This window comes from Stegodyphus dumicola, chromosome 7 (genome assembly GCF_044657685.1).
Source record: "Stegodyphus dumicola isolate Sdum_Otavi_A_Nest chromosome 7, ASM4465768v1".
NCBI classification, from domain to species: domain Eukaryota; kingdom Metazoa; phylum Arthropoda; class Arachnida; order Araneae; family Eresidae; genus Stegodyphus; species Stegodyphus dumicola.
This window is the reverse complement of record NC_140774.1, coordinates 47247352-47269386: the sequence shown is the minus strand read 5'-3', so window position 1 is coordinate 47269386 and position 22035 is coordinate 47247352. Positions and strand designations below refer to the sequence as shown.

At 34.1% G+C, this 22035-nt stretch overlaps 1 protein-coding gene across 5 annotated transcripts in view; it reads left to right on the top strand.

Annotated features, from left to right (window-relative positions):
* The window catches only part of LOC118181212 (glucose transporter type 1-like), a 289653-nt gene that overhangs the window by 215285 nt on the left and 52333 nt on the right, over window positions 1-22035 (top strand). For 4 of the 5 annotated variants that reach the window (XM_035350293.2, XM_035350291.2, XM_035350294.2 and 1 more), the window contains 2 exons: window positions 13990-14117; window positions 18917-21937. In XM_035350293.2, coding sequence (XP_035206184.1) covers window positions 13990-14117; window positions 18917-19165 — 377 coding nt within the window. In that variant the 3' untranslated portion in view covers window positions 19166-21937. Of the gene's footprint in view, window positions 1-13989; window positions 14118-18916; window positions 21938-22035 lie in introns of those variants that run through there. The other variant, XM_085820155.1, reaches the window with a different exon arrangement.

Here is a 22035-nt window from a genome sequence, read left to right as displayed (position 1 = left end):
TTCTAGGTTGAATATACGATGCGATAATAACCGGAGTTAATGCATACAGCTTTCTTACGGTGTCCTGTGTTCTCTCACTTTGCAGTTACTATAAGTGCGCGTCTAGTTGGACCAAGCTGCTAGGCTGTTCAACTTGCCTTCCAAAGTGATCCGAGATTTGCTCGATCTGTGAAAGATGTGAAGATCGAGCAGGCCGTTGAAGAGGGGTAATCTGGCGGGACGTTCTTTTGAAACTTTGCCTGTGTGTAGCCAAGCATTCCTGTTGGAAAATGCCTCCTGGGAGTCCACTTCCTCGTGAGTGGTGACACATGTAGCTGAACGATGTCATGAACTTACCGCTCGGCTGTCATAGTGCCATGAATCAATATTAGAAGTGTCGTAAGCAAAGGCACCCCATACTATAATACGAGCTGAGGTAGCCTTGTGCCGCTGTAAAGCAAAGGCAGGATTGAAGAATTCACCACAGGGCGTCCATATACGTACACGGCTGGCATCCCTTTCCAAACTAAATATTAATTCGTTACTGAAGATGACATGGTTTCATTCGGCTGGTGTTCAATGCTATCGAATGAAAAGCCGCTCCAAATGGAGCCGATGGAGGATGGATGTTATTGACAGCACAGTCAATGGACGTCGCAGTATCAAATGTCAACCAGGCGCCTCCTGATTGTACGGACAGCAGCCTGTATTAAAGGCACTGCATGCGGCCGGATGGCTGACTGTGATGCAATCTGCACTCTATGTGTATGTGTCGAGTGATGTGAAAATCCTCTCTGCTAGTCTGTGTAGGGCTGCAGTACATGTGATCTCTTTTTCATCACTGATCCCAACACTTTTAAAAAGTAAAGGCAGAATGCCTTAGGTGGCGGTGTACTTGCCGAGTTCACCACCCGGCTTCAATTGTTAGATTGATTCTTCCCTTCTCTAACTATGACAGTTAACAATAGTGTTTTCGATGGTGGTGTAAGGGCACCCCTAGTGAACGGATCCCTTAGCAGCAGATTAAGTAATTACAAAAAGGTAGAAAATCTGGAAGCTTTCAGATTTTATATTACGCACAAAGGCATGTTTTTAACGTTTTGTGAAGAACCTTTATTTAATAAATGACATGTTCTTTGCTCTTAAACCATAAAATTCAATTCAACAGCAATATCAAAAAATATTTAAAACGAGTATATTTTTAAAATTTCCGATACACAGTCTCGCGCGCTAGAGATACGTTTTTTTTTTCAGTACAGTGTTGCCATTGCTCACATTGAAATCGTTGAGTTTGTTAAACAAAAATTCGTTAGTTTTACAAACTATGAAATAGGTAATGAAACAAATTCCAAATTTGGCTTCCAGATGCCCATATTCGAGTGGAGGATTACGTTATTCAAAATTTGATATCTCTAGGTACCGTTGTTTTTTTCACAGTGCGGGAAACAAACATACGTTCATGCAAATGCTTCATTATTTAATCTTTTTAAAATACTCGTATAATAAAGGGCTTTAATGTTTGGTAGCAACAATTTGAAAAGTAAAAGATCGTTTTATAGTGGACGATGCAAAATGTCGATATGAAATTAATAGCCCTTCTTGGCAAACTGCCCCTTTGGGCTAAAAATACCCTTGCATATCATTTTATGGGCGAAGGAGAATGAAGTTCAACTGTTTATGGGACACGCTAATTTTTACATAAACACGCTCATTTTTACTCTTTTGCATGTCTGCTTGACACGTACCCTATGCCAAATTTCGATACGATCTCACAATTACTTCTCGGTGCCCAAACGTGTATTGAAATGAGTGTATGAAACATCAAAAGGCGTACAACATAGGATTCATCTACTATATTCTTAAGTGCAACGGTATATACAAATTGAGGTAATTCCTGGAATTGATTCGATTTCTGACCAAAAAAATAGTAACAAGAAATTTTGTGCACTAACTCCTCGTTTATTAATGCATCATTTTGTTTATCGTTTTGATATCAAAGGTGAGTTTGAGAACTTTTTTTACTTAAATTTAATTAAAAATAAAAATATATAAATAGTGGACATAAATAACTTGCATAAAGTACAATATTCTTCTAAAAAATATCATTAGTGATCAAACGTATGTACACTGAGTAGTTCAATCAAGTTATCAATGAAGAAACTGAATGGAGTTTTGTGATTCCTTATGTACGAAATGTGAATATTAGATAACTAAGAAAGTCCTCTCACTTTTTTGAATGAAACTGGAAGCCACAGTAGATTTCAAAAAGTCATTTATTCATGAAAAATATAATCTTTTTTTTCATTGCACGTGCTCATGTATACCTTTCCTCTAACACGCCTCTAATGATGTAAATAAAATTGGCTATTTTCAGTTTGATTTGTGCAGAATCACAGAATTGTATATGAATTTCCAAAGTACGAAACAGACGTTAATAATTTGTTTTTGGTTTGGTTTATTTAATTATGGCAAAGCACACTAGGGCTATCTGCCTAAAAAGAGGGATGCCTTCATGGAGGACCTTTCTAAGGGAAACTGGCTCGTATACACGTTACACATGGGGAAAACCATGAAAACGCCCATGCAGCCAGCCCGTTCGCCGGATTCGAACCTCGGACCGAACTACCCGTGTTCAGCGACTTTACCCCTCGGCCGCTGGTGGGCCGTTAATCACTTGGAAAATTGTCTGAAGAGTAAGGCAGATGTATAGTTCCCATTCCAAAGCGGTGTTTGCTGAATGTTGTTTTCGATGAATGTTTTGCAAAAGTTTTCCCTTTTCTTGTTCATAAATTTTAGTTGCTTTTGATGGAAGGAACATTTAAGTTGTCAATTGTGGATCATCACAATAATGTTTTTTGGGGGGGGGATGGGGAGAAAAAGGAACGTGCGATGTAGAATAGTAGACGATACCCACTACACAAGCAATATAAGCACCTCTCCGAAATCATGCGATATCCACTTATTCACTTTCGTTAGTTTGTTTAAATGCAAACAGATAGTGTTGGTAGTCTTCTGGAAAGTTTCAGTTATGTAAGAGATCTTCTTCGATAATATTTGTCAAATTAGTATTATTATCATATCTGATTCAAGTTGGCATCACTGAAAAAGTTTTCTCCAAACGTTTCCTTCCTGTAGGCAAGTAATTATTTGGTGCTTTGCGTAACTCAGTTACCCAACCGATTAATTTTAATACTTTTTTGTTCGGGCAATTTCATTCGCTTGTTTAAAGCTCTCACATTTCACAGAATTCGCAATTAAATCATTCTCCAAACGCTAAACAATTGCATAAAATTCGTTCTATACACATAACTTAGATCAATCAAGTCATTTTGAATAGGCTATACAAAACTAATGTATAGTTACACAAGCGTTTTATATGCGCAGAAACCTAAGTGTATAAAATCAAACTTCAGATTGGCTAAATTACCTCTAGCTATTTAGGAAACGTTAAAATGCTGCTTGCAAATACATTTCTAAATTTTGCGTATAAATGTATGGGACTTTATACGTTTATCTTATTATGAATATTTTAATTAGTATTTTCGCAGTACGGGGAACCCCTTGAACCAAGCTAAATTTTGTAGTGACTAAACCGCTCTGCTCCCAGATAACATTAGCGAATGGGCTGTCATTCCGAATTCAGAGAGGAATTTACTAAAATTATTGTTTTAAATTTTGTATCTTAGAAATTTTGTAACTCAAAGTTTATATCTTGTGTCAATTTTTAGGACCTGTAACTGCCTTTTTTAAAAACTGTATATCTATATAAAATTGCTTCTATATGCGCAAAACACTGATTTCTCAAAAAAAAAAAAAAAAAAAAAAAAATTTTTCAGGACATGAAATAGTAAAAATTATTTCGGATGTTAAAAAATATTAGTAAAAGGGTACTAAAGAAATGAAGCGCAGCTAAACCACTTAATTGGAAATTCTCGTCCTAAAAAAGTCCCTTTTTACATCTGAACAATGTTTACTTAAAAAAATAAAAACTGACGCTTAAATACTGGGTGAGACATTCGGAAGGGAACCTCAGGTTTTTGAACAGCTCTAGAATATTTCCTGCACGAATATCATCTCCTTGCATGCTCTTTCTCTTGTTTTCATTTTTTGCTTTCATTTTAAGAAGTGTTCACATAAATGCTTCACTGAATGCATGCCTAATTAAAAATTAAGCACATCGTGTTCTGTCATTCATGAAAAGTAGGGTGTCCGAAAGAAATCTCAGAAGAAATCAGATTATTGAAAAATATATTTTGACATAGCTTTCGTAAATTAGCTATCAGATAATAGATCAAAATAACTGTGTTGCAAAATGCGTTTCGGTGGATAGTGATGATCCTGTTATTACACTCAAAGACTTAACAGAAATATTTTTAGAAAGCATTCTTATTTTGATCGTAAGAGAAATTCTATTGAAAAACTGCTTACGCAGTAGATGTAACAGTGTTCCTACTGGTTACATCTACTGACTGGAATAATTTTCTGCGCACATTGATTTTGTCAGTAAACATGTACTTGTGTGCAGTGCTGAGTAGACACCGTTAATGTCCCCGCATAGTAGTAAAATAATAATATACGCTGACCTTTATTTAGAGAAATTAATTTACTCAAGGAGGATGCTACTTCAATCTTCTTCTTGTAAATATTACGACAGGATTGAAACTGGCGAAACTATTTATGAATGCCATCAACATTTCCTGACAGACAATTTTCATAGCATTGTTTAACAGTTTATTTAACAAACAAATAGGAATTTTTTATGCAGTGCAATATAAATGCGACAAACAAGCGAAGGTAGGTACGGAAATGTTCTTGCAAATAACTTCAAACAGACATCAAAGTTTATTTCATTCTTCCTTCCGCTATAATTCTCCCAGAATTAATTTGATTCTGCGAACTCTGTCTGATTTGTTATATGACTGGGAAATGCTTGCCATCGTATATATATGTATGATTGCTCTGTTCTTCAGTGAGGAAAAGGAAAATTTCGTCCTGAAACTAGCAGTGATATCCATTGTTGAGAGTAAAAGTACAACGGTATCTAGAATATTTTTTTGAATTCGTTATGTAAATCTGGAAGTAAATGCCCTCAGATTTAGTATCCGAGTTCATAATCACTTATCTTATAGCAGCACTGGTAATATTTTATTCTTAATAATCATTCCTTTGCTCCTGCGATAAAACTAAGTAGGACATCCTTTAAAAAAAAATGGCATTTAAAAGACCTTCAAGATATCATAAGAAAGACATAATTGCTTTGTAAATATTGTAATTCCTAGTTTTCCTGGCTCATTAAACCTCTATCGATATGAAATGAAAAACATCTGTGCAACCAAAAAATTAAATAATTTTTTGGCACTTTAAAACTTTTCAAGGGCAATTTTGTTTAAGTGGCTGCTAGCTTTATTTTGTTACATCAGGGAATGCTTATAATCTCATAGTTTATGTAAATAGAGAAAATTTTATGGGAGGTGTGGCACAGGGAAGAACGTTTAGAAGTATTAAAAAGTTTAGTTTTTTATATGGAAGCCATAAGCAAATTGCCCAATTAGCAAAGTTTTCATTATTCTGTAATTATAATCTGCATTTTGCACGTTACGTGCAAAATTCTTCAAAATATATGAAGGAAAATTTTGACTTAAATCATTTTCCAACGCACATTTCCAAGCAAAATGAAACGTTTTCTACAACTGCTGCAAAAAAATTGCAATTAATGAAATCATATTAGTTTAAAACGGCAAAACTAATTAGCTTTTTAATTGGTCTTAAGAAATTAAAATTGATTCAGATTTTGGTGCTTATAAAGATTACGGACTTGGTTTTTAACTTACTAAAGCATAAAGGCTATTTTTATAATTGAGCATTTTCCTCTACGGGAGCCGTATAAAATTTGATTTCGTGCTTTCAAATTGATACCCAACGGTTTTATTTACCTTAATTAGTGAAAATTTGCAGTTGAGATTAAAGCCATCATGTCTATAGGCTTTACAGAAATAAAGCCTATGGTCATATTTTACGAACATCATGTATAGAATGGCTTTTATCAAATGGACGGTATTTACAGATGCATGAAGAATGTCTCGATTAATCGATCTGAATGAAGTTTTGTGCGTGTAGTTTTCATGAGGAAGGAATTTCTAAAAGAAGAAAAAAAGTTAGTTTAAATTTTTCTTAATGAGAATGAATCTGGTCTTGAAAAGAATATATGTAAGATAGGTGAAAAAACATCTAATTGCAAAATTAAAAATACGAAGTTATGGACTCGGTGTAAGATTCTTCATTGGAATTTTGAGGAAATCGGAATTTTTCATTGGAATTTTAAAACTTCATTATTATTTCACACAACGTTTCAGAAAAATCTGGTAGACACATCATAATATTCTAAATTTTTAACTCCAATATGGAGAAATGCTAAATTTTTATGTGCTTTTAGATGTGCATAATATGCTACCTCCGATACGCAGAATACACGTCTTTGAAAAACAAGATTTTTCAAGAAATATCAGTACCACAAGTCACAGGGTGACATATGGAGGGATTCACCACTGACCAACCACTCCGATTCAGTCAAGAATGGAGTCAAAGCTGGGGCGGCAAAATTTAGCGGTAGTAAAATTTTGAAAAGCATCGAGCAACAAAATTTTTAGAATTTAGGAAGGCACCGGGCAGCAGAATTCGGGAACTTGCGGAGATCGCACCGGGCAGGAAAATGCCTAAATGTTCTAGTGTTCATTGGCTATCCCTGAACAACAAGATTTCGGACGAAGAATGGATTTATTGCACGAGCTCTTTCGTGGGTTCTTCCATATTTAATGTAAAAGAGGCAGTGTCCCTTAGGAGGCATTCCTTTCTTATACTGATAAACATCTTGTACTTTGCCATGATCAATTAACCATGCCTAAAGTTTGAGAGAGGCATGCATGTGGGAAGTGCCGTGACATGTTAACATCACTGGTTGATCTGAATACTTTCTTGGTCATGTTTTTCACCTTATTTATTGACATGGATACTTTCCTAAAACTTTTCACGAGTATGTTTTGAATGCAGCTGCAGATTTATTCCCGTGATGACAAAATATTCTAAGTGGCATTTCGCGTTCTTTCTTATGCAGAGGCATGGTGAGTTTACGCTGAATAGTTTCCAACAGTTGGCCATGTCGATTTCCTAAGGAAGCACATCTTTTCCTACTTTGTTTTTGACTGAGCGTACCATCTGATGGCCAGGCTTTATAGCTTTTTCTTCATAATTGTGTTCCGTGTGACCTGATCAGTCTGCGTTCGAATTGATTGCCTAGAAAAATTCCACATGCGTCTGTTTACAGTTAATTTAGTAAAGATCTCTCTATACAGATTATGAAGATGCTAAAACTGCATGCTTTCCCTTGATTAGAATCAGTGCTAGTCGAATGAATTCATCAAACAACTTGAAATTGGGAAAACTATCCAAAGTTAACATGTAAAGGTTTATTGGCAGGGAGAATAGCGTGCATTCAAAATTCTTTGCGTAAGTGAATGAACTAGCTTTTTTTTTTTTTTTTTTTTTCTCTTTCCCCCTACCTTTACTATAAAGAAAGTATTTATCTTTTAAGTAAAAGTATTTTCGTCTTTTATGCTGCGTATATTACTTCTATAGTTCATTTTGGTATCAACATTTGATTTCGTTATTATTTCAGAAGTGATAAATGCTGAGTAATTGTGAGATTTAATGGCTAATGAATAATTGTTTAGTAATAAAATTTCGCAAAATTATTTATGAAGATGCTGTGGGGGAATTTTTAGGAAGAGATATGTATATTGGAAGTACTTTTAGGAAGGGATATGTACATGGATTGTATTGGTCACTAGTTTTTCTCGTAACAGCGTTATTTTAAATTTTATTACTGTGTAAGTTAAACATATTGTTTTATTATTTCGCGTTTAAATCATGTCCACTGTGTTCTCTTGTAAACCGAAGTGTTATTGTGCTCATTTAGTACCTTAACAATCCAACGAAACTACTCGCGATGCTTAATATCTCCATATCAAGGGGTACGATACTGGTTTCCGGATCATTTTTAGAAAATACAATTTTCATTATAATCCCATCAACGTATCAATTATTCAAAACAAGCATTATTTTTATTGGAAGGGCCTTTTATTTTTTACATGGTGGCAACAATCATTTCCTCTGGCTGCATTTTGTATAGTTTAAAAGTTTGTGGAGAATGTAATATCTGGGTTCCTATACAGGAACCAAAAAATAATTTATCTAAACTATCAGCGTTACAACAGTGTTTATGAATTTTTACCTAAATTCAACTTTATACGGGATAGTTTTTGCATTAATTCTTTACTGCATTTTAACAAAAGACCCTTTTGGAATATGTTTTAGTGAGGAAAAGATAGCAAGTATTCTCCTGTATATGTAAGAGCTAGTTATGTTTATGTATCATACTGTAAATGTGATACTTTCTTTATCTTTTCGTTCTTGAAAATTCTCAAAGTACACAATTTTAAAACAACACTTTTCATATCTAAAAATATGGGAAGGAAATATCGTTGGTATTATAATACACAAAAGCCTTCAGGCTTGAAATTAGATTATAAGCATGGTATGCAGCAACATATAAAGGAAAAAGAAATTATCTTCTATACACATATATAGTTATATAATATTTACGCAAATCACATTAATAATATTTGAAATCAAGAGCCGATTGTAAGGAAAACTTCACCTAAGCTTGCCCTCAAACACGGGACGTACCTTTCAAATTTTAAACTGTTTACAACTATTTAAGTATATATTAATCACTTTACTATTAACCAAAAAATGAGATTTCTACATGCAAATGAGAACTGATAGTGGGAGATCGACTAATCTGACTATGAGTTAACCACTTTTAATTTGAACTAATGAAAAACCATTACAAACGATAAGTAAATAAATAATGAGAAATTGCAACTAAGTATTTAGGTATATACAAAAGTTCTACTTATTCCTTTGGTCGAAAACGAAAAGCAGAGAGCGCATGTAAAATACCTATGTCATTATATGAGACATACTACATTCTATCTGGCGCGAGACATATCCCGCACAGAAAACTATTTTCTCATCAAAATAGTTTTACAATGCTATTAAAGCATTATCCATATCATGGAAGATTTAAAGGTGTTTATCATTGATCGAATTATAAGGCATTTTCTTCCACCTTCCAGTATGCTTCCGTGGTGTAACGGTAGCACACTCGGCGCGTCTCCGAGAGGTCCCTGTTCGAGTCCCTGCAAGAGAATTTCGCATTTTTCATATATTGCATCATTTTTTCCCCTGCTTCCAAAAAAAAAGTAATGTCTCTACAGAATGAGATAATATATGAAGGCCATATCAGGATAAAAGCCTGAGTAGATTAATGCTTTCAAAGTCGAAATCCACTTTCTTTCTGCTGTCGACAGAACAGCTAGTCCATTGGGTTAGGTGCTCATCAGCCTGTTGAATCTCATTGATGAAATAAACAAATTAAGAGCTTAATACAAGGACTTTACTGGGGAATATTGAAAAAAAGACAGGAATAAGAAGGCAATGTACAAGGTGGGGACATTGCTATTACAGCACAGGTTGGGCAAACAGTTAATGTAAGGCCAGGGTGTAGACACAAGTATAGATATATAGATGAAATCGGTGCAAATATTTAAACATAGCAAGCAAGAAAATAAACATTCAAGTACGAAAAATTAACGAGAATTAACATGAATGTATGCAATGACTAGAAATACAGTCTTTTGCAGATTGATTAAAGCGGCTTGTGGTCTGGATTTATCAGCGATGAACAAGTACAAATGGCGTTTATACGATGGCTTCTTGATCAAGATTTCTGTCATCAGAGAACTGTTTAGTTGAATATAAGCGTTTACAGGAATTGAGTGCGGCTTATCTGTATAGTAGTGTAACTCTTGCTACTTTTAAACTTATAGTGCAACTCTTGCTAATTTTTAACTTGCAGTGCAACTCTTGCTAATTTTTAACTTGCAGTGCAACTCTTGCTAATTTTTAACTTGCAGTGCAACTCTTGCTAATTTTTAACTTATAGTGCAACTCTTGCTAATTTTTAACTTAATTAAGCTTAATCTACTTTTTAAATTCTTTTCATAAGAAAAAAGTGCTGAAACATCTGACGGTTGTAATTTGGTGTATAAAGCAATTACACTGCTGGTCATAAAAATTGCAACACCAGGAAGGAGTGATCTGACGAAGTTCATTTAGACAACTCAGGAGGGAGAATCGACATCTGAAGCACTGCATAAAAGAAAAGTTGTGTAGTGGGTTTCTCATTCCGAAAGTGCCTTGTAAGGTTGGAGTTTGTTCAGAATATCGTGTTATGGCTCTAATAAGAACAGAAAATGCTTACCAGCAAGTTGAAATTCCATAGAGGAGGATCGATGCTGTTGTCATGCGAATATGTAATAAATGGATTGCTGAGGATCATACTGAATGACATGCAGGATCTCAGCGTTCTCCCATGTGTAACGCCAGAGAAGACATTATTGCAAATTGACATATTGTGAGGTGATCCTTGCAAAACCGTACGACCGCATCGCGGTCCATCAGTCAGGAAGTGGACATGTTTGCAGCACGCCCAGTATCAGCTCGTAAGGTGCGTCGACGTTTGCAGCAGCGTAGACTATCTGCAGGGTGACCATTACTTCGGCTTCCTCTGACAATGCAGCATAGAGAGAGACGGTGACTCTGGTGCGCCAAACGATAAAGCTGGGTACAAGAGTGGCACAATGTCACCTTTTCAAACGAGTCCCGGTTCTATGTGCAGTATTCTGATGGCCGTATACGTGTCTAGAGTGTCCGAAGAGACGCCTGCTTGCATTCGATATTGGCATAGAGGCCCTGCATCTGGTGTAATGGTTTGGGCAGCCATTGAGTACACGATACGTACATCTCTAGTTCGGACCGACGGTAATTTGAACGAAGATGAGTAAAACATTGCTGAAATCTTACGTCCACTGGTTGTGATCTTCGAGGCCACCAAACACCATGTTCCAACAAAATAATGCAAGATCACATGTTGCACGTCGTGTTCTGACCTTCCTCGATACACAGGGTATTCGATTGCTGTTCTGCCTGCACGGTCTCCAGTTCTATCACCCATTGAAAATTTCTGATCATGGGTTGCTGAGATACTGTCCCGTCACCCCTCTCCAGCTAATACGGTTGATGAAATGTGGCATAGACTTGAAGCAGCGTGGAATGAGTTGCCCATATCTGTCATCCAAGGCCAGTTTGACTCCATGCCTAATGGGTAAGGGCCGTTTTAGATGCCAGGGGTGGCAGCTGTTTCTACTAATTTCGCACCCCTATAAGCCTCCAAAATACTTACAAATTTAATCATTTTGTCTTCATGCCATACTGTTTACGTGCAGTAAGCATCTTTTTTGGATTTGCTTTCCTTCATGGTCTTGCAATTTTAATGTCCAGCAGTGTAATTCTTAAATATGCGTTAAAAATTGCTTTGGACACTTTTCCTTTCAGCAGGTGTTATCTCATAAACATGGTAGCTTTTTAAAAAATGGAAGAATTTAGGCTAAAATTTCAGAAGTTGACAAAGAGTTTAAGGAAATGCATCGCTTTGCGCAATAAGTATTGGAAGTCGGCAAAAAATTAAAGCAATCCAGCAAATATAATGCTCATTTTTAATCAGTTGCATGCTGCGTTTATTAAAAACATATTTTTAAGTATTTAAAAAAATGGTGAAGAGACTGTTTACTTTGTCTTTTGGAATTGAAAGAACTGTAAATCCCAAACTAAAGCTGTATCAAAAGCAAACTGAGTCGTGATGCTTGAAATGAAAGAATGCCGAGTGTTATTTACATATTGCTATAATTTTATACAAATGTTTGCTACTAAATCTTTCGTTTTGTTTTAAATTTAAAAAAAAATTATATTTTTGCTATCTTAATTTTATAACAAAATTATTTTTATGTGCCATAGGGCTGACTTAATGAGGTTTTACTCATACTACGATGGAAAACTGGATTTCCAAATATAATCGGCTCTTCTTGGAAACTCCTCTACAAAGACATTCCTCCTTAAAGCAGATAGCCCTTGTGTGCTTTGCATTAACTTATTAAACGAATAAAACAGTTAATAGATCTATAGTTAAAAATTACACAATATTTTAACTCAATCACACCAATCTGCGCGTTTTACCCCTCTAGTTAGTACTTATATCACAGCCAAAGATTAACACATCCATAGTTTCCTGGAATAGACTAGCGTCTGAATCAAAAATTGTTTTCTGGAAACCTCAAGTATGTGACCCTGTTTCTGAGAAATTGCCTGATATTGCCAATTTCACAACAGAAATTTGTCCCTAAAATATAAGTTTCAACACCATACATTTAGAATTTGAATGAAGTTATTTTCACAGCTCCGTCATGAATTTACTCAGAATTATAAATCTATCCGGAAGGAAAAGAATCAAATTTAAGTGACCACTAAATTAAAGATTATGCGAAATACATTATAAATTAATCTAAAAATACCGCAATATCGCGTGTGTTTTACAGGCTACAGACACGTAGTTATATTTGGACATAGGAGCATTTTGAGGTTCTATGTAACAAACGTCGCGCTTGTCAGTACTTCCTGCTTTGAGGTTTCGCCTTCGTCTTTTTTTTATTATTATTATTATTTATTTATTTTTTTATTTTTTATTTTTTTATTTATTTATTTTTTTTTTTTTGAGTAATAAAAGGGCAGAAATTCTCTAAACTGGTTGTGTAAGTTCTGTAACACTCTAGGAGATGTTCTTGCCTCTAGTGTCATCAAGTGACGACTGGAGCGCGTTCTCAGTGTTAAGAAAAGGACAAAACTTAGATATTACGCAGTTGAATTTATTTTTATTAACAGTTTATTAACAGAACTCAAATGTGATGAACAATTCGAATGTTCTGAATCGGTATAGTTTATACATTAAAAAAAGTATTAAGATTTCAACCTTAACCGTGGTATCTTCAGTATAAAATGCCGTTCTGTTTGCATTGTAACATTGGCTTCCATTTCGTAATGCAAAACTGCACTTTTTTAAAAGTAAACCCAAAGTGGAATTTTAAGTTATTTATTAATATTATTCGTAATGATGCTACTTCTTATGATTACCACTACGTTAATAGGTTGTCATTCATATATAAATCAGGAACCTGCTTATGAAATGACAGTCCCATTAATATGGCTATGCAAAGTGTTCATGGCCTTTGATATTTAGAAAAATTCCGGCAATTCTGAAATAACTACACAGGAAAATACTGTTCCATATCTATTGCAAATATGCGCAAGATTTTGCACAAAACTCCAATTTTTTCCCCACGAATTGAGACTACTTCAAATAGTTAAAATATGAATAAAGGGTCAGGGAATGTTGCCAGCACAGATTTATATTAACTGACTGTCATTCGAAGGAAAATTTCGTATTAAAGTTAGTGTTGCCCAAAAAGTATGTTGAGTCTGATATACCCTTACACTGTTTTCACTGAAGAAGTTCAATCAGACCCCAGCTGAGTGTGGTTTTAATTTTCGGACACCCTGCTTCAAAGTAACGAATGTTATTATAACTATTCCTACTCTCCAGCCACATAGATACTTGTTTGGACAGATGACTGCATGCTCTCAATCCCCGCTTATGGCTTTTAGAAGCATGTTTTGTAGATCAACGTTTTTTCTACCACTGTTCATGAATGCTTTCTTTCCCTTTCACGAGATGTAAAATTGCCTGAGTTTTTGAATCATTCCATTCTAAAATTCATAAAATGCCTTCATAAAAGTTACTTTCTAAACTATCTCTTTTCGTTATAAATTCAGTTTCTTGAAATGAATTCATTATAATGTACTATTTATGAATAATTGCTTTTCAGATTTTGAAAAAGGGATGTGAATGTGAAATTTTTTAGATCAAGATTTTAAAAATTGTTTATTGAATTACATTTCGTGCATAAATTGGCCTTTTCATGATGTGGCTTGCATTTACAGGTTCCATCCCCTGGATGATCACCGCCGAGCTGTTCTCCCATGGCCCGAGGCCAGCCGCCATGAGCATAGCAGTTTTTGTCAATTGGTCTGCCAATTTCTTAGTCGGTTTAGTCTTTCTTCAGATGCAGGTAAGTCTCCGTTCAAATAAAATGTAACCATTTTCTTCTGTCAGTAAGAGGAAAAAAAAAACACTTTCGGATACCAATCGTGTTTTTATACAAAAAAATTTGTAAAAGCGCTTCAGCTTAATTAGATACAAATTATCTTGTCCAGAAATACTCTAAGCTATACAGTAACGCTCGCTATGATGACGACACGTTTTAAAGACAAGTTTCTTACATCGAACGGTATAAATTCATTGGCATTAGTAAATTAGATCTATTGTCACTGTGGCAAACACGTCATACAACTGTTCTCTTTTTTGGTATAATGCAAGAAATCATAACAAGCATCAACTGTGTAATGAACTTGTGGTCACTGATTTCCTAAGATGACCATCTTTGAAACTTACTAGCATTTCTGAGGGTATAAACAAACAGCAGTATTTAGCATCACCTCCTCTCTCAGGTGCTCACCTCCACATAAGAACAAAATCATTTGGAAGTGTTTATAATAATAGTCTTGGACTGGGTTCGTTTTATTATGCAATGTTTCAGTATGGAAAGTATAACTTCTCTTACTTCTTAGAAATTGTTACTGCACAGAAAACTCGCCAACCCTGGAAGGTGTTGACAGTGGTCCAGTTAACTACTAGAGAACAACTGAGAACAGATAATACAACCCAAATTCTGATGAAGATATTTTCGTGGTTTCCTTCATGCTTAATGTAATTTTATATTATGCACCTAAATATCCACCAATTAAACACGTTTAATGTAAATACGTAAATACGAACAGCCGCCCAGACTGCATAGTGGTCAGTGACGATGGTTGCCGTACTGGGAAGGCCTGAGTTCGAAAAAATCGAAGTTCGAAAACTGGAGAAAGCATGGATGGTCTGAAGCGTATAATGTCTGTGCGGCAAGGGGGCACTAAAAATATACTATGAGTCAAAATCCTCTTGAAAGGTTGAGGGCAGGGAAAGAGGGACGAGAAATCCTCGGACCGCCCACCGGGTGTTCTTCTTTTGGAGTTCCATCCGGAGCAGAAACTTAGCATTTAGTGAGACCCGGCAATACCTAATATGCCTAGATCGATGCATTGATGTTGGCCTTGCTTAAACATATACCTCTAAATAAGAATAAGCTTCTATTAGAGAATCTTCAAGGAAAATATTCTTTTCTTTAGAGGAGATAATACTCCTGTGTTTTGCCTTTCGACTAAACGAACGCAAAAATTATACAAAAGCAGGATATTTCAAAGTAACTGAGTTTTAGATGATTTTTATTTCTAAAATTTACGAAAAAGAGGAGGATGCTCAAATAATGCATGAAATAAGCTGTTTGTGTGATTTCGTTTTACTTACAGAAAAGACGTTTTTTTAAGTTTTGAGATCATGTTTTTGGACCATTTTAATGAACATCAGCAGAATTCTCGTATATACCTCCACAACAACATGCTCGAGTTCTCACTGATTAAGGAGGCTAGTTGAGAAAACCGATCATGCAGTTCATTGCAATTGATTCAAAGCAGCAGTATATAACAAAAACAAAAAACAAAAAAAAAAAAAAAAAAAAATAAATAAATAAATAAATAAAAATAAAAAAAAACACTTAACAAAAATGCTCAACTTGATGACGATGTTCCAAAACTGAATTCTTTTCCCTATAGAGAGTTTCTCGCTTTTATCCTGTTAAATGAAATGTCGAGGAACCTAGTGAACTGTTAAGCGAATTATCGCTTAGTTCAACGAACAGAAAGCGAAAACTCAAAAAGGGTTAATTACACTTTATTCACTCAAAATCAGATTAATATTCGGCCCCTTTCTTCAGGCATACAGCAAAGCCTCCACTTGGGCTTAAACTCAAAAAGTAAGAACTAATTAATGACTAATTAAGTGATTTATCCGAAGCTAACACAATTCTAATGTAGTTGGCCCGTAATCTCAGACTAGCTACTGAACTATCAAAAGGCATGTAATAATACGGCCGAGCGTAACAACAGCTTAAGAGGACTTAGCCCAAAGGTAAACGCGAGCTACTCTCTCTCTCTCTCTCTCGAGGTCAGTTGAACTTGACTTTAATGCTGTTCTCTTCCTCATTTGTATTAAACGCGATTCTAAAAACTCATTCTGGTAGAGAGTTGTAAGTTGAAACGAGATAAGACAGGAAATATGAACTAAATTAAAATATACCTTATATTCCATTTGGGATATATTAATACGAAGTCAGCAAATATGGAATTATGCTCATCTGAAATTAGGTCAAGCATTTCGAATGACATTTTACCTGAAACTATGTTACTAGTGCTACTTCGGCATCCTTTCTTTAGCAAAGAAAGGAAAGCATAGATTGAGAGAAAGGTACCCGTAGCATGGTCACAAAATCCTTGCAAGTTTACAGCGTTATTGGTAAAGTTAGGAGTGCGTGCTGACCATACTTGGTTGCTGTGTTTTAGCAAGAAATACTGCTATCAATCAATGCTGATGAGGCGCATTAAGATTTCAAAATTAGTAGTAGTTGATGATAGGTCTTCAGTAGTTGATGATAAATTTATGGTTCTTATAAGGAAATCAAATAATTCTGATTTCCAAGCTACAGTAGCTCTAATCGTATAAAACATTTCAATAAAAATATACAATTTTTTCCCGTACAAGGTCGTAAAAATCTCCTATTGAGAAAAATATTTCTCACAGCATTAGATAAATTTATGGTGCTTATAAAAATTTGAGACATTATTACCCTTTTTCAGCCTATGTACATATATTTCTAAAGACAACTGTATATGTAAATTTTTCGAAATCCACTTTCTAAAATTTTAAATTCTGCATTTAATGAAAAGTGCTATTAATGGCCTTAGGTGGACTTTTTCTGCCTTTAGTCGTAGTTTAATTCATGCGATTTTATTAATTTTTTCATAGCCACATTTCCCTGTTTTGACCCCTAACTTCTTTTTCCCTACTTAGAGTTATAGAATGAACAACTTACAGAACAAATGACCTGAAGTAAAACTTATTTTTTATATTTTGACTAAAGTGTTAAACATCCAAATTGCTATATTTGAAAAATGTACAGCATTTCACTTATTTCTTACACTGGAATCGACTGGTTAAAGAAAAGAATGGAATTAGTTGAACGTTACTTTTTGTTTTGAAAGTATATAGCTTGAGTTATTACTGCTTATAGAAACTATGGTACTGGAGCTCTTATCTTAACGGTAGACAAGTTTTCGGGTAACTTGTCTACCGTTAAGATAAGACATATAATTCTGCTTCTAGTTTATTGAAAAGTATAATTACCGCTTGCTGGAGCTTTTCATTGTCAGTAGAAGGCCCTCCAACGAAACGCTGCTTGCTCTTCATGATAGGGACCAACCGCATTCACACAGCAGCTGCTTCAAAACTGCTGATCGGAGATTGGGGAGCATTCAGTCTACAGCCTGACCATGCTGCCCAGTGATTATCATCTTGCAAAAAACTGAAGGAGTTTTGGGTTTGAAAGCACTTTGCTGACAACAACAGCAGCGTTTTTTAGTAAAATGGCAATGACGTATACAAAGAATGAACCATCTAACTTTTGTAATTTGGATCAGATATATATTAAGGGGGGGGGACTTAATATTTTTTTCAAAACTGAGTTTATTAGAAAGATTGGACATTTTCATTTAAGAATCAAACACAACATCATTATGAATTCGATCAACCCGATTTTTTTCAGTACATTTTCTATTTTTTGGATTACAATCGCATGAATGGCAACTTCGATTTCGTGTTTCCAGTCATTAATTGTCTGTGGGTAGTAGCGTAACAATAAATCCTTAAAGATTCCCCAGAAAAAAAAAAATCCAACGGGGTCAAATCAGAGCTCCGAGGCGGCCAATTGACATCAGCATTTCGGCTGATTACTCGATTTAAAAAAACAATGCTCAAAAGATCGATGATTACATTGGCTGTGGGGCAAGTGGCGCCGTCTTGTTGAAACCACATGTTACGCATGTCATCCTCTTCCGTTTTTGGAAACAAAGCTTTGTTTAGCATGGCGCGGTAAAGTTCGCAATTGACGTTAACGGCGACTCCTTGTTCATTTTCGAAGAAAAATGGCCCAATGATGCTGCCAGACCAAAAACCACTTTGACCCCGTTGGATTTTTTTTTTTCGTGGGTAGGGGGAACCTTAGTGAATACATAAGAATAGTGTTACGCTAACCACCTGGAAACGACTGATGCCTTGAAACACCAAATCGAAGTTGCCATTTATGCCACGGGAACCCAAACAATATAAAATGTACTGAAAAATGGTTTGATTGGGGAACTGTCAAGCCAGTCGTGGCAACCATTTGAATGATGTTGTGTTTCATTCTTCAATAAAAATGACCAGTCTTTCTAACAAACTTATAATTTTGAAAAATATTCATTATTTTTTTTATGGCCGATTCAAATTCCAAAAGTTAGATGGCCCACCCTATATGTGACAAAACATGTCTGCTGGTGCGATGAAGTTTAAAACAAGCTACTGCAATACAGTGGCTTGTGTTATACAGTAATCCAAGTTATGCACTTTCAAAATTAAAAAGTTTTCTTTAACAAATCCCTTTTAATCTTTATTACTAAACAGTTATTGCTCTTTGTATTTACTATGTATTTATTCAATATTTCGTAAACATCATATGTATGGAGATAATAAAAAATCTGTTGTCATCTTCTTTTTGTTGCCACTTAGTTGTTTACTTCCGGGTGAATTGGTTTGTATTAGTATGTGTATAAAGTTTAAAAAAAAAAAAAAAAAAAAGGCTCTTTACTAAAAGCGTTTTTTCTTCTTTTCTTCCTGCAGCGTTTGTTCGAGAATTACTCTTTTCTACCATTTACTGTTCTGTTAGCCATCTTCTGGACCTTCACCTACAAGAAAGTGCCAGAGACCAAAAACAGAACTTTTGAGGAAATAGCTGCCTTATTCAGGAGGGAAGAGGTGGTCAATGTCAATGGGCTGACGACGGTGGTCCAGCGAAAGCCGGTGCACCACCAGTCTGCCGAACTTGTCACGGAGGAAAAAAATCTAGAAACTTGTAAGACTAAGTTTTGAAGAAACCGTCTCTGCATGCATAATGTATGTGCATGAATCCCTTCCCATATGCCACCGCATGAGCATTCGAGAGCACAACAGTTTTTTTTGGGGGGGGGGCAAGTACGTTATTTGAAGCTCATTTGCCCGACATGAGACTATTTTAATAGTTGTTACTTCTGCCAAGTGACATTACTTATATTCTAATGTTTTACTGAATGTTTAGCAGTTTTATTACGTGAGGAGTTTGACAGTTTACTTCTGTATTTTGTGTTCGATTTTAATACTTTCTTTGGTCCTATGTGAAGGAAAGCTTTTTACCAAGTGAAAGAACATACGAGACATTTTTTATAATTCATGAACAATGAATAGCATTTTACTGATAAGTTTTATTTAATATGTAAAGTTTGAGAATACTTAAATACTAAGTTGAAGATGTTCATAAATTATCACTAAATTAAAAAGAAATTAGCTTAAATTTTCAATTATTCTGTGTTTTGATCTGTGATAAAAACGCGTTTAAAGATTTTTTTTTGACATTTATCAACTCGTATCTTTGCGACTTTGTTTACTGCATATAGGCATCAAACTGATGCAAATATCTTAGAATGAGATGGCAAGACTTTAGTTATAACAATAGTTTTCTCGGTTACCATCTCACCACTTTCTTTCTGCAGAACACTAATCTCTCACTCACACCTACACAAAATAAAACTAAAATAAAAAATTAACGATGATTTTATAATACGTAAATGTATATTTCGAGTGATCTGGTGCTTCATATGTGATTGTCATTCTCATAATTTTATTAATATATGAGCATGTAAATTTTTCTTGACTTTTTATAAATTTTGCTAAATTAACACTTTGCAGCATAATTCTTTGGTTTATTATATCTTTTTAACATTTTCAATAAATGAGTAATTTATTGTTGTAATAGTACTAATTATTTTTTCTTTCTGCTTAAACTTTGATACACTTATTATTTTGTATTTAAAATTTTTAGATATTTATTTTTTGTATGGGGATTTTTCAACTTTCAACAACTTGTACAGACTTAATTTTTAAGTATGCAAATGAAAATATTTAAATATTCATAAATAGACATTTTATTTTTATTTTATTTCTCTTTGGGAGGGAGTGGTATTGACAGTAAACTTCAGGCAAAAATATATTTGTTTTACGTTTGGAACTTTACCATTAGAAAAATCACGAATTTGGATCCATTTTTCCTTTTTAGCCATAAAGTCTAGGTAAAAGTGAAATTATTTTAAAGAAAAAATAAAATCTCAGATTAATAGCAATTGTCCATTAGTTTAAAATATTTCAGCAAAATTTACAAGTAATATATTATGTGAAGAAAAGGGTCTAAGAAAGATATGAATTATATATTGTTTGGTTCGGGAAGTTCAAAAACAAGGACTATGATATTCAAAAAGCAGAGCGCTCTGACGAGCCTACTGATGAATTATGTATTATTTCTATTTTTCATTACATTGCAAATAGCACATGACTACGAGATACATATGATACATAGAATAGATGTATACATGACTGCGAGAAGTATCCCAGACAAAAATTAATTAAATGTTAAAATCAGCAGTTAATACAAAAATATTTTCCTAGTTATCACAAAAAATAACGGGTTATTTTGTAACTTTTGCTATTAATGTACTCAAATTTGATGTTAAATTCATGTTTCCTTCATTTCCAGTTCAGTTACTTTACTTATATTTTGATTTTAGAAACCTCACTGCTGAAAAAGCTGACTATCAAATTTCAATTTTGCCAAATACAGACGATACTTTATTATTGCATATGATGCTATAAAGTCATTTCTTTTAATGTCTGTTTCCCCATTCATAATACTTGTGTATCTCTCTTTAATTTGGCTTTTTGAACATTTTCAAAACTATGCTTATCTAAATTATCCATTCATGTCAGTTATGTCTCATAAGAGACAGAAAATGCATTCAATGAAGAAAGGATATCATTTTCAAATATCAGAATTTTGAAACCATACACATTTAATTAAAATTATTGCAGCTTGAGTTAGCTATATTTCAAATGTTACCAACCACGTGGGGATAATAAATGTTGTATTGGTTAGCATATATCTATAGCCATGGAGGTTAGAATAAACCATCTGATTCATTATTCCAACCTCCTTGTCTAAAAAAATAACTAAAATCATTTTCCTGTGCCCAGTAAAAATATAAAGTGTTTGCTATCCCAAAACATTTTAGTGGTGTGATGTTAGCTTGAGAATTCCTTTTTTTAATATAATGTTCTCATTTTTATAATTTCATATATAAAATAATTGCATTAAAATTAGAAATTCTTTTTTATGTGAAAAAGGCATTAAAATATTTTGGAAAATGAAATTATGGCAAATTTTTGAAATAATTTATAAACATACTTTTTGCAGGATATTTCTATGCCTTTATGTAATATACAGATCAAATAACTGTTTATTTTTAATTCTAATTCGAATTACCATCTCATTTGCATTCTTTTTTACTTTCTTTAACAAAATTATTTTCCGTATCCACTTTGCTCTCAATGTCTCTCGGCAGAACGATTTATGATTTTATGATTGGCTGCACAGTCAGTTTTTTGGGCAAAGCTGCATGTTTCCTTTAGCTCATAGAAATTCCTCATTTTATGATGTATTGAATTTTATGTCTTTAAAATTATTTATATTTGTCATATATACATATTCTTTAAATACATCAATAAATATTTGTAATAGTTTACATTTAAAAGCTCAAATAAAAATTTTATGTTTGTAAACTTCATTTTGTTTCATTTAAATTTAATTATACAGAAATTTATTTATATTTGATGTATTTGAAGCCATCTTAGATTACTTTAGCATTTCAGTAAGGATT